Raw genomic sequence first — 13,242 nt, 5'->3', positions numbered from 1 at the left:
GGGGGGGGGGGGGGCCACTTGCTTCTCTTAATTGCGGCTAATCTCTAAGAACTCAGGCAGGGAATAAAGTTGCTGCCCAAAGCCCAAAGCCCAGGTGGTTCACGTCTGGGAGGCCCACAGGCCTTCCCCCAGAGGTCTTGCCTGCAACACAGGACACGGCATGTTGCAAGAATGTCACATTAGAGGTTTTCACAAAACTCACTCTTCAGTTGCTGCAGCCAGAAAGTCACATAACCGCTTGATTCTTTTTCTTTAAGTTTATTTTCAACTGCAGAGAGTCACCTTTCCTTCCTCTTTCTGGGTGAGAGATATTTTTCGTCTCTTTGCTAAGTCATTATTCATTAAATGGAAACCAAGGAGAAGAAGAGACATAATGAAGGGCAGTGCTTTGAAATAGAAATGACCTGTCTTTTGTCCCCCCTGATAGTTTATAGTAAATATTGCAAGCTGAGCAAGTGTCCAGTGGTTTATAGTCCAAACTACACTTGCCCCAGATCCCACTTGCTGCTTGTCACACAAACCAGCACACACTTGAGTCAAGAAAACTTTTTTCTGCTTACTTATGTTAATCATCAAGCCAAAGCAAATAGCCTTCCACTTTTCTGGATCCAGGGTAGCAATTAAATATGAAGACATCACAAATCCTCTAGATAAATAAAGGTGGGGGTGGGGGACCCCTCTGGATTCTAGGCAGGAGGCAGACTATCATGCACCAGACAGTTGCATCAGCCGTCACATGTAACAAAGCTGGTTTCTCAACTTTGAACTTTCTCAGTTTCACACAGCAGCACCACATCTGGTGAGCAGGAAATTGACTTGAGTCCTTAATTTAGGATTTAAATCAACCACCAGTTTACAAGGTCTGGGTTGAAACACTGTTTCCGTGGCTATGGGTTCATTTATTTATTCACTTTGCTTGCAGATCATTGAGCACCTAAACTCAAGGGAGATGACCCGTAACTAAATAAAAGACCCCAGACAACTCAATCTACAGTGAGAGGAAGGCTGGGTAAATAGATAAAAATAATTGCATAATATTTGTGCTAACAGAGGTATGAACAAAGCAAGCCATGGGACAGAGAGGCAGTTACCAAGTAAGAAACACAGATGTAGTGGGGAAGGAAAATGATTATCCACTTAATACCCTCTGCGCTTCTGCCCCTCCTAACAGCACATAACCCCAAAAGGGCACAGTAACTAGTAACAGGGCTACCTATTCCATTCACTTGAAAAACTAGGGCACTGGGCTCATAGGATCTCAAGAGAGTCGTGTCTAAGAAGCCTCACACTCAGGAGAAACTGTTCACAAATGCAAAATTGTTTCCACACCACTCAGGAAAAATCCCGGGAAAATGCAAGCAGAAAAACTGCCTCCCCAGCCCTCCACCCGGAGCAGCCTGGAATCCAGACTGACCGGCCAAACACCTGGCACCAGAAGGGAACTTGTGCACAAAGCCGCAACACACTCCCTGGCCCTTGGCACCACTCCCCAGCGGGAGCCCGGCTTCCAATCTGCAAGGAGGGAAGTCCGGAAGGGTGATGGGGTTTTAGCATTCAAACACTGCCCCTCCTCTCAGTCCGCTTTAGGACGCAACCCTCTTAACCGGATCGCCCAGGCTCCTGAGGAGAACACGGTGCAAAGCAGAACTCGCAGAGTCGCTACTGTTGAGCGAGCTCTCGCCGGAGCGTACGGGGCTGCCCTTCATTCCCGGTTCCGCGTCCCAGCCCCTACGTACGCTACACTTGGATTATCCGCGGGTTAGAATGAGACACCGTGCACTAAGCACTAAGCCCCTGTGCCTGCCACGTAGCTGAAGAGGCCCCGCTCGCCTTGCCATTCCACACACCCCTGCTGGGTCCAAGCCTGCGAGGGCTCTGGGGTGGCGACAAGTGGCCCCCAGGTGGGGTAAAGTTGTCCAAACTCCCCGCCGCCCCCAGTCGCCGGGCCCCCGGGCTGTGCCCGCACGTGGGTGAGAGTGAGGGTGCGCAGGGAGGGGGTGTGTGTGCGCTGCCCGCGCGGCGTTAACCCCTTACCTTCCAGCAGCACCTCCTTGCCAGCGCGCTTCAGCGCCTGCACCGCCTCGTCGTGGGTGGCGTCCCGCAGATCGGCCCCGTTCACCGACAGGATGGCGTCGCCCACGTACAGGGCTTGGGTCTGGTCCGCCGCCAGCCCCTTGAAGATCTTGCTGATGAGGATGGGCATCTTGTTCTCCTTGCCCCCCTTGATGCTGATGCCCAGCCCGCCCAGCTCCTGCTTCAGCACCTTCACGCCACGCTTCTGGTTGGAGATGGACTCGGGCACCTGCTCGGGCAGGTCGGTGAAGGCGGTGCGGACCCCGGCGGGCGAGTCCGGGGGCTGCGTGCCGCCGGCGCCCCTGCAGAACGAGCCATTGGTGGCGGTCCCGATGCCGTTGTACGCCGCGGCGCTCTCCTCGCAGCTCAGCACNCCCTGCCCTCCCCGCGGGCGCCCGCGCCCCACCTCTGCTGGGACCGCGCGTCCTGCCGAGGTCCCCGCACGCGACGCTCCTGCCCCCCCTTTCCCTTCCCAAACCCCGCTGCATTGTCCCTGAATCCTAATCCCCAGCTCTGTCTCCATCCACGTCTTCCGCGAACCGGGGCTTGGCTTCTCCTGCCGAGTTCTTACCGGTCTCTGCCTGGCGCAGGGACTCTCAGGTAGACTCAGAAGGACGCCCTGGGTTCTCGGAGATTTAAGAGGGAAGGCTGTCCCAAAAATTCAGAATGAGACGTCAGCATAACCCGAGTGCCCAAAACTTCCTCTCTTGAAATGCAGGACATCTTTCTGCCAGATCTCTGGAGAAGTGCCTGTGCTGGCGGGGGTTCTCAGCAGGTCACCACTGCCTGCCCCGGACCCCGGGAACAAATGCCTTCCCAGCTTTAACACCATATCTGCCCTATGCTTCCGACCCATCTTTTCTCCCCCAGCCTTGCCACCAATGCTTCCCTGGGACTTTCTCGGGACTTTCTCTTTCTCCCCAAGATCCAATATCAGAAGTTCACCGTTTGAGAACTCCGTTTCAATGGCACTGAAAAGTGCCTTTACGAGTTGCTTGTTTGGAGCTCAGGCTGCGTTTTCCCAGGGGAACGATAGATGTTATAATTGTTGGTTACCTTCCCAGGCCAATCCGGGAATGCCAACACAGCCCCTGCCGTAGCTAAACCTCCCCGAGTCCTGATCTTTGAACCTCTCAGGTTTCCCTCCTCAACCATAATCAGGTGCCATGGCCCTCCCCAAGGGTTTTAAGTCTCTCATGTATCCCTTCCCATTTTCTACCTCTCTCCCCTCTGTCCAAAATAAAAATAAAACAAAGCTCACAAATTTGCTTATTCCTAAAGGTAAACCCAACCCAGCAAGATGTCAGGAGGAAGGAAATCTTGTCAAACACATCCCCATCGATGTCTATCACCATTGACATTATCGAACATGCTCTAACCCTTCTAGAATGACCCACATTTTTAGTTGACAATGCTTTCAAACCCAGACAATCCCTAAATGGTAGCTGGAGTTCCAGACAGGGTCCCAGAATGAAATGAAAACATTTGGACTTCTTTTGAGAAGTCACTGCAAGTAGGTCAGCGAGGACCCTCGGATTAATGCTTCTTCTTGCAGCTCCCTCCTTTCCTACATTTTTAATCCACCAGTTTTCTGTAAGATCTTTGTTCTTTCATGTAAAGGTAACCACGGCAGGGAGAGCAGCCACAGGATCAGAGAGGAAGCCCGTTCAGGTCTACCACTGTGGGGTGGGAAAAACAGATGGGATTGCCCTCTGCGTCAGAGCTGAGGATTCACTCATGTCACTCTTCAGAGAAATCAGAGCACAAGTGTCTATGTAATAACCCCAAAACACTACGGAGGAGATAGGCACCGGAACAGCAGTGTGATGACTTAGACATCAAAACTGATCTGCCTGCCCCCAGACCCAAATCCTCCATTCCCACAATGCCTACATCTTGCCTCAGTGGTCAGGCAAGGCGGGAGGCCCAGGCACAACTAGAAGTAACGTATTCACTTGCCATAAGATACCACAGGCTCTGGAATGGCAATTTCTCAGAATCTCAGTGACAAGCACATTTCTTCTATGTAAGCAAACCTACGTGGGAAGCATTAGCTTGTTGAAAGTGGCATCAGAAGGAGAGGAGACAAATATTTAACGTCATCAGGACTGAGACATGCATGTGACTTTGTCGGTGGAACTGTAACAACAGCCCCTATTCTACATGCCTTACACATACGAATTCTCCCAGCAATTCTCTGGGATCCATACTCCTATCGTCACTCCCACTTCATAGCTGGAAAAGTAGGGATCAGTTTTAATAACTTTCCTGGGGCATGTAGCTAGTAAGTGGCAGCCAGGATTTGAAGCCAGATAGGATGAGTCTGGACTCTTAACCCCTGTCCTACACTCTGCTGAAGATCCTTGGAGCCTGTTAGCAACAGCATTAATCCTACAGTGAGACCAGCTCTCCTGCTGGGAGGGAGCGCCCAGACGGCCTGGTTACGGAAGGGTAGAGCCAGCCCCTGCCTCTGGCCTCTCCCTCTCTCCTAGGTTAGAGAGCACTCTGCCCTCCCCTAACTGACACTTTTTAAAAATTATTATTTTATACCTGTTACTATGTTGAAACTGGTGACTGTTGTGGTCTTACAGGCCAAGAAGTCCTAAGTTAACCCTCAGATAGCTTCGCATCTCTGGCCTCTGATTAGTAATGCTGATTCTCAATGGCAAACCTTATTTACCTCATTTCTTAGTTCTTAGAGGGACTTGGAGGTGGTGCACTGTAGTCCTTTAATTCTTGCAGTTAGGACAGATTATCCCTTCCCAGGTCTCCTTTTTTTTTTTTCTTTTGCTTTAAAGAATGGTCACTGGAAAGCACTGAAAAGACTTCCAGCTTCCTTATAAGCGTGGCATTTGAAGCTCAGAGTAGGGCAATGACGGACCCAAGGCCACAGCATGGGTTTGCGGCAAAGCTGCACCTGGGCTGTCATGACTACCAGTCCAACTCACTGTTCCAGAAATTATACCTGAAGCTCCCCAAACCCCTTTTTTCTTAAACCAGATTTCTTTTGCTTAGCTGCGTCTCCTATTCTGTTTCCTACTTCTGTCCTAAACTTTTGATTTTCATTTCCCACCCAGCCAGAACTGGGGTCCTCCTCTGTGCATCCCTTCCCTGCGGGATGTGTATTTTCCTACAAAGTTTTGCATGAACTTAGACTCGCAAGAGCAGGTCACAAGATCCTTAGTTTCACAGCACAGCGTGTGGCGGAAGGAACAGTGTTCATCCAATCAACACCCCTCAACAACAGTTCGGCTGTACAACCACTACATCCCAGGCAGTGTCCCGGGTGTCCCGGGTGTTGTGATGTGGCAGCAGAAGCACAAAGGTGTGCTCTGTGACGTTTACATTGTAGCGGGCGGTCGAGTGGAGGTAATGACTACAAACACATAAGATATTTTCTTGCAGAAGTAAATGTTGGGAAGAAAACAAAGCAGTGTGATAGGGTTAAGAGTAACCAAGGCAGACAATTACCAGGACTGGTGCTATTAAGGAAAGCCTTTGTGAGAAAGATGTGGATGGTAAGAAGACGGGAGTCCTGCAAAGATCTAGGGAAGATGGTCTCAGGACGAAGGATGTGCCAGTACAATGCACCTGAGACAGAACCCAGCTTGTCTGGCTCACAGGATCAGAAGGAGGTCAGCGCGGCTGGCGTAGCCTGTGGGAGGAAGAGAGAGGTAGAGGCAAGAGCAGAGAGGTAGGCTGGACCAGATCACAAGGCAGGGCCTTGGAAGATTGCAACATACACCGTCCGCCCTGTTTGTTCTCTTGAGCTTCAACAGCCAGACATTTTGGATTGTCGGGGACAGTGTCGATTTCAAGAATTACTTACTATTACCTACTGAGTAAACTTCTACTGGGTAGAACACATGATCCAGTATTTGGGTTTGGAAAGTATCATCACTGTATTGAGGGCGCCTTTCCTGAGGAGTCATCTGAACATCTTTAGGGAGATTTATCCAATACACAGGGTGGACAGTGGATATAAGGTGAATACTGAAGAGGAAACAAAGTTTCTTGATATCTAGGGGGAAATTGGAAAACAGAACACGAGAGACAGAGAGATAAGAAAGAGATAGGGAGAGAAAGGGTGAGCTTGCAGGAAGGGCACTTGAAATGCAAAACCCCAGAGGTGAGGCCTAGTGATGTCAGCACCACAGGCTAACTGTTTAGGGGGTCCCTACTCTTGCGAAGAACCGAGGAAGCTGCAGGGGGCCCACCCGAGTACACAAAGAGAATTCCTACAGGAAGCCAGACATGAACACAGAGTTCACAGGGGATTGAGCAGGCTGTAGTGGTGACTGTGAAATCAGTGGTAAAATCAACGCTACATCAAAATGCTGGCTTACAGATTCTCCCCTCAAAGATGAAGCACTGAGACCGGGGGATGGCACTGGCAAGTTCTTTCTTCTCTGCTACGCCCCAGTTGGCTAACAGGTACATCATCAATTTTAAAGAGTTGGCAGACACCCTCTAATGCATGTGCCTGGCTTTTCCCTGGGTAGGTCCTTGGTAAACTAGATGGACCACCACCCAGACTATCACCCAGCCAGTCAGTCAGGTGAGAGTTATTTGACTGCTCACCCTGTGGCTTGCGTGCTGCTTGGGAGACTTTTTCAGGAGCAGGGCTAGCCCAGGGCAGAACTGAAAGAACTTAGATGTTATCTTCCAGCTTCTCTGACTGGAGTCCACTCCCTTTACTTCCTTTCCTTAACAACCTGCTGTTGAAACAAACCTTATACCAGTCTTAATATCTCTATAAGTCTTAATATTTATACCAGTCCTAATATTTATATTTATGATATAAATTTAAATCGCTTTTCTAATTGGTGATACATTTGATCCTTTTTAAAATCGTGAGTGATCAGTTAGAACTTATGTTAAAGGCACATTGGAACCAAATGGCTCTTTGAAATCCCAGGAAGCAAGATAACCCTCCACATACTAGGAACTTTAGCAAGTTAGCCTAGTAGGCATAAAACATGTCCTGTTCTGAAGGTGAGGAGGAGGAATAAGGAATCAAAGTTTCTTTCATACACATCTTTCAAATAATATGAAATGAAATGGACATGAAATTTCAAATAACTATCTCAGAACCTTACTAAGCTGTTTCTTAGGCTCCAAAAGAGGTTGGTTATTAAATTACTTTGAGAACCTTCAGACTCAAGAGGTCTCTAAACGAGGGAAACTCACTTTTTTCCACATGGTCTCCATTTACTTTATGAAATCGCACCCCCATCTTCCCCCGTACTCTCCCTTGACCCATGAGAAAGTTCCTCTCATACTCTACCTCACAACCTGATAGACCATTTTTGTTCATCACTCAATTTATTCCCTTCTATTGTAGCAGGGTTCTCGGAGATAATCTCCCTGTTACCTCCTTGTACTGAACTCTTAGTCTATCAGCATGGCTATGTACAGATCCTTTTATCCTAGATTGATTTCTCACCTCTTCTTCTATTCCCTGACTCCAACTGAAACCTGAGCTGGTTCCCAAACATCACGTCTCCCACCCTTCTGCCTTCTCCAGCAAGAGCCTCACATTCTTTGACTGCTCTGGAAGTCTCTCAGACATTACGACAACATTTTTTGATGCCTAGTAATACCTCTAGATCATGGATTATTTATGGTCTTCCATTTCTCACCATTTAGCAAACTCTAGCACTTTCTTTAAATTATGTTCTGTCTTTCCCCCAGCCCCTAACAATCTAGACATGTTTGGATAATTTAAGCTCCTGGTTCATGGTTTTCCTTTTTAAATGCATTTCTCCAGCATCAGCAGCCAGACATGAGTATTTTTAAGGAAACTTCAATGTATTCTGCCCTATGTTGGGTTTATGGTTCTGAACTAGTTGCTTCATTTCTAGACCTTAGTTGAGTTTAGAAATTTTATTCTGATTTGGTAGAAAGGTAGGAAACAGCAAGGATTAATTAATAACTAAATATTAATTAGTAACTAAATATAGGATGACGTTTAGGTTTTGGAATCTAAAACCCAGATAATTATGCTAAGGAAACACTCCCTCATGCTCATGGAGGACAAAGTGAGCTTCACGAAGATAAAGATTTTGAGTTGGGTCTTAAGGAAGCACAGACTTTGGAGAATGAGGTAAGAGAGAACAAACGTTCCTAGCAGGGGAACAACTTGGTCAAAGGCAGGAAGAAAAGGATAAACAGATTATCTTCACTGAGCAGTGGCTTGATCAGTTTAGAACGGTTTGGGAACAAACTAAGGCAGAGATCTGGTGAAAAGATAGTATTATTAGTCAGAATGCTTGGCTCCAGATGATAGAATCTTAACCGATACTAAACACCAAATGGGAAATGCATGAGCTCACATAGCCAATCTGCTAAGGGCAAGAGAGAGGCTAGCCTTGAGTACAGCTGGACCTGACGCCAGCACACCTCATTCTTTCAGATTGCACAAGGCCAAACTGTGGCCACTAGCAGTGCTAAGGCTTATAGTACCGAGCTCAACTTCCAAGAAGGAAAGTTCTCTTTTCCTCTCATCTCACTTAGAAAAGGATCCAAAGGGAAAAAGATGGTTCAGCTTGGATCATGTATCTACTTTGGTGGTTGAAGATAGATACCATGATTGATAGCTCCCAATGTAGCCCCATGGCTGGAATGGGGATGATAAGCAATTCACCAAAATAAATCGATATATTTACTAGAATAAGGCAGGAAAAGAGGCCTGGGCCAGATCAAATTCTAATTCTCCAGTACAGATAAGCTGGAACCTATTTACCCTATCTGTGGAATTTATCCTAAAGGTACTGGGAAGACACTGATTCTTCCTAATCAAGGGAGAAGTGTAATAAAAACAGATCCAGGGGAAGATTACTCTGTTGACAGAATGAAGAATGGGTTAGTTGGAAAGGTCGAAGTGCTTTAGCATGATTTCTTGCACACATAAGGAACACAAGTCTTTGGGGCTACTGAAGACAAGAAAACAACACAGAAAGATTATTCAATAGCCTAAGCAGGGATAACAAAGAAGCTGCATTTGTGCAGAAATAAAAGAGATAGTTTAAAAACTATTAAACAGATTGTGATAATTTACCATATAGCGAATTAGGAAGAGGAGAAGCCATGCAATAATAATTTATTTTTATTAAATCTTTATGCTCTGTAGGCACTGTATGTATATACAAAACATATGTTGTTGATTGCGGACAGCAACCATTTGATGTAGGTAATGTTATCGACATATTACAGATGACAATGTTGATCTCAACAAGGTCACACTGCTTATAAGTGTTTGAGTTGGGACTTAAGCCTTGTTCTAATTAGTTGTGTTTGATTCCAAACTCATGCTTTTTAATTGTTACAATATACTAGGTAGGAGCCTACGTGTCGAGGAAGGAGGGGGCAGAACTAAGTCAAGAGGTGGCATGAGTTCCTTTTAGATTTGTTGGGTTTGAGGGAAAGTTAGAACAATCAACAAGTAGTGTCCTAAAGGCATTCAAGTCAAGGGCCTGGATAAGGGCATTTTGGTATCATTTGCTTAGACTAGAGTCTAATACGTTCAAGGGAGAAACTTTACAGAGAAGACGGCAGTGGCTCTTAGGCAATGAGAGCAAGAAAATGGAAAGTCAAAGGATGGTACTTAAAAAATGTTAAAAGCAGAGTTAATGGGGTCTGGCAATCAATTTGGATGTGGGGAACAAAGGAAAAGATTAACTATGGGGAGAGAAATTCATACTTCTATGCTAGCTTTTGAATTGCTTCTTTGCATAATTATACTAGACAATACAAAAATAGCCCTAATTAGTTGCAAAATTTGGAAGCCCAGAGGCAGAAGACACATTTAAAAGCAAAGGGTTACTGTCCTACTTCTAGAATGGAAATTCAAGCCCTCCGAGGTATCACATGACACTGAATTTACATACAGGGTCCACCAGACTAAACTCCAAGGCCGTATTGATGCCTGAAAGCTCTGGTCTGCCTGGTGAAGGGACAAAGAGAATTAGAGCAAGCAAAAAGCAGAGCCTGGAGATAATCCCAGGTAGCTGCTTGCTTTTCCCATTTCCATGGATGTCAATGGGAAGGGGTTTATGGTGGGAGTAACAGGAAGGAGTTTTCCTAGGACCATGCTACAATAAAACGGCAAGTGTCAGGAGTAGCCAGAATGACTGGCATATTAAACAGTGAGGAAAAAAATACTTTCAGAAGTATTTTAAAGACAAAAACAAATTGTCAACAGGCTGACTAGAATTTCTATTTTTCATACATTCCTATTAAGTATTAGTTTCTCCAGGGCAGGGGCTTTGCTTAAGATTTTATAGCTGTTGAGAACTAAAGAGCTTCAAGGAAACATCTAGCAGTTGTTTCCAAACTTTCGAGGGTAATAGAACCACCTGTGGAGCATGTTAAAAAAGTAGATATTGAATTCAGTAATTCTTTCTATATTTATTAGCAGACATACTTCTGAAATGAGGATCTGTCTTCTAAATACAGTCATTTTTGTGTCTGTTGTTTCTTAATTTCACTATGATGTACATTCTTACCGTATCTTATTCTGTTTTCTGCTTAGATATACCAAATTTGGCTAGCAGGAGACTCCTCAAGTTGACTCCTATGTACTTTTGATAGGTCCCCATTGTCTTTAAGCATATATTTTTTTTTTTTCCTTTTTGTTTTCTGGCATAACAAGCTATTCCAGGATTAACTTGTATTTTATCTGCCTAGCCTTGGGATCAGCTATTCCTTAAGGACCTCTAGTTCCTTTTAGTATGAAATATTATTTAAAAACCAAGATCTGGAGACTAGATGTCTTATTTCTACTATGAAGGTAGGTAGATTGAGTTTATATTCATAACCCCAATTCAAATCCAACATGTAAGGTACTTTCTTACTTTTTCTTTTCTATATTTTTGTCTTCTAATACATGAGAATCTGATTTCCAAAAATGTCAACATATTTATTCATCTTGCTGTGTCCTACAATATAGAAAGAAATTGTTTCAGAGTTACTATCACTATTCCAATAGCAATACCAACAACAAAACAACCTAGTAAGTTCAAAATTTCTTTGCAATTCATTTGTCTCCAGAATATATTCCAATAAAGGTGCACAAAGTACCATATAGATGTTTGATCCAATTTACCATCTAAATATCTAGGTATGGGAATACAGACAGACCCAGATTTGGGGGTGGAGGGGTATTCTATAAAACAAGTGGCCTGGATTTCCCAAAAATGTCAAGTCATGGAAAACAAAAAAACACGGTAGAATTTTATAAATGAAAGGAAGCTAGAAAGACACGAAAACCAAATAAAATGCAAAATCCTAGATGAGATCATCAAAGAAAAACACAAGGACGTTTTTTTGGTGGCAATCAAAGACATGTATATATAGACTATATATGTGATAATATAGTTGTATCAATGCTAATCAAATTACTTGGGTGTGATAATGGCATTATTGTTACAGAATGTCTTCATTCGTAGAAGATATGCACTAATGTGTTTAGGTGTGAAATGATGTCTTTAACTGGCTTTCAAATGGGAAAAGAAAGGAATTACCACAAAAATGTGGCAAGCTATCAACTGACTTCCAAATATAGAGACAGAAAAATAGAGCAAGAGCAAAAGATCTATGAAACAAATATGACAAAATTAACAATAAGTGAATCTAGTGAAAGGTAAATGGGGATTCGTTGTTCTTTCAATTTTTTTTTGTAGATTTAATACTGTTTTTGGTTTTTATTTTTAAAATAGAGTTGGAGATAGTAATGTAGAAACCTAAGCTTCAGCCCAAAGGATTCTGATGTCTTAGGTAGGGTCTAGAAATGCACATTTGTTTCAAAGGGTTTCTGATGCAGATAAGTTAGCATTCTTGAAAAGGTTGAGCAGACATGTGTTATTTTACAGATGTGGGAACCTAAGGCCAAAGACCCCATGAAGTCACACAACCTTCGCAGCAAAGCCATGACCAAATCTTCCTTCTCCCATGATTTGGTGGTTCTAGATCAGTCAAACCTGAGAATATAGTGGGTACTCCATAAATATTTAGTAGTTGTGAATAATCCTGAATGGTAGGGTAGACAAAGAAAAAGGAACTGATTTAATACTCCCTAATTTCGACCCAGGCACTTTCAGATACTTTCAATATTGCAGCCTTTCCAAGAACCCAGCAGGGTGTAAACGGATAATCCATTTTTTATGTATGGAGAAACCATAGCTAAGAGAGTAAGCAATTGTGAAGTCAAACTGCATAGATTTAAGTCCCAGTTCCCCAATTTACTGGCTCTATGACACCAGGGAAAGTATTTAATTCTAAGCTTCATTCTACTCACTTGTAAAATTTGTGTTAAAAATTTTTTATCTCACAGCATTATTGAAAAGATTAAATAGTGTATATAAGGCACTTGGCACAGGCAGGCCCACACAAAGTCAAAAAAAGTGACTGGAGTAATGTTAACTAGTCATGACAGAGATCAGACAGAGCTAGTACATGGTAAACATTCTCATGAAGGCATATAGCTTAAGACAAGAGGAAGAAGAATCTTCTGTATATTTAGTTAAATATAAGTGGACAGTATATAAATTCGGTGTATGGTCTCTTGTCCCTTCCTTTTGCCTCCCTTCCTCATTCTTAAACTGAAAACTTTAAACTATGCATTTGGACAGCAAGAACTGTGAGTGGGATGCAAAGATTCATAGTCAAGTACAAGGTCCGGCAAACTATGGTCCAGCTGCTTGTTTTTATAAATTAAGTTTTATTGGAACACAGCCACGCCCATTTGTTTACATGTTGTTTACGGCTGCGTTCATACTCGGTGGCAGGCAGAGTTGAATAATAGCGACAGAGACTGTAGAAGCTTCTGACCTTGTGTCCCTTGACTGTAGAGATAGTCAAAAATATAAAAATAAGTCTAACCTGGTCCTTTGCCGAAAGGAATGACCACTGGTCTAGTGCATTAGAATGTTGATCTGAAGCAACTTTTTTTTAAATGCTTTTAAATGTTTATTTATTTTTGAGAGAGAGAGAGAAACAGACAGAGCATGAGCAGGAAAGAGACAAAGAAAGAAGGAGACACCGAATCCGAAGCAGGGTCCAGGCTCTGAGCTGTTAGCACAGAACCCGATGTGGGGCTCGAACACAGGAACTGTGAAATCATGACCTGGGCTTAAGTCAGATGCTTAACCACTCAGCCACCCAGGTGCC

At 44.2% G+C, this 13,242-nt stretch overlaps 1 protein-coding gene across 1 annotated transcript in view; it reads right to left on the bottom strand.

Moving 5' to 3' along the window:
- The window catches only part of SNTB1 (syntrophin beta 1), a 233,678-nt gene extending 226,369 nt beyond the window's left edge, over positions 1–7,309 (bottom strand). The window contains exons 1-3 of the mRNA XM_077764844.1: positions 7,264–7,309; positions 6,255–6,311; positions 2,035–2,721 (exon numbers count right to left, since the gene is read on the bottom strand). Coding sequence (XP_077620970.1) covers positions 2,035–2,721; positions 6,255–6,311; positions 7,264–7,309 — 790 coding nt within the window. The remainder of the gene's footprint in view (positions 1–2,034; positions 2,722–6,254; positions 6,312–7,263) is intronic.
- Between the last annotated feature and the right edge of the window lie 5,933 nt (positions 7,310–13,242).

The sequence above is a fragment of the Crocuta crocuta genome, unplaced genomic scaffold (genome assembly GCF_008692635.1).
Source record: "Crocuta crocuta isolate KB4526 unplaced genomic scaffold, BGI_CrCroc_1.0 scaffold260, whole genome shotgun sequence".
NCBI classification, from domain to species: Eukaryota; Metazoa; Chordata; class Mammalia; order Carnivora; family Hyaenidae; genus Crocuta; species Crocuta crocuta.
This window is presented reverse-complemented; position numbering and strand designations above follow the sequence as displayed.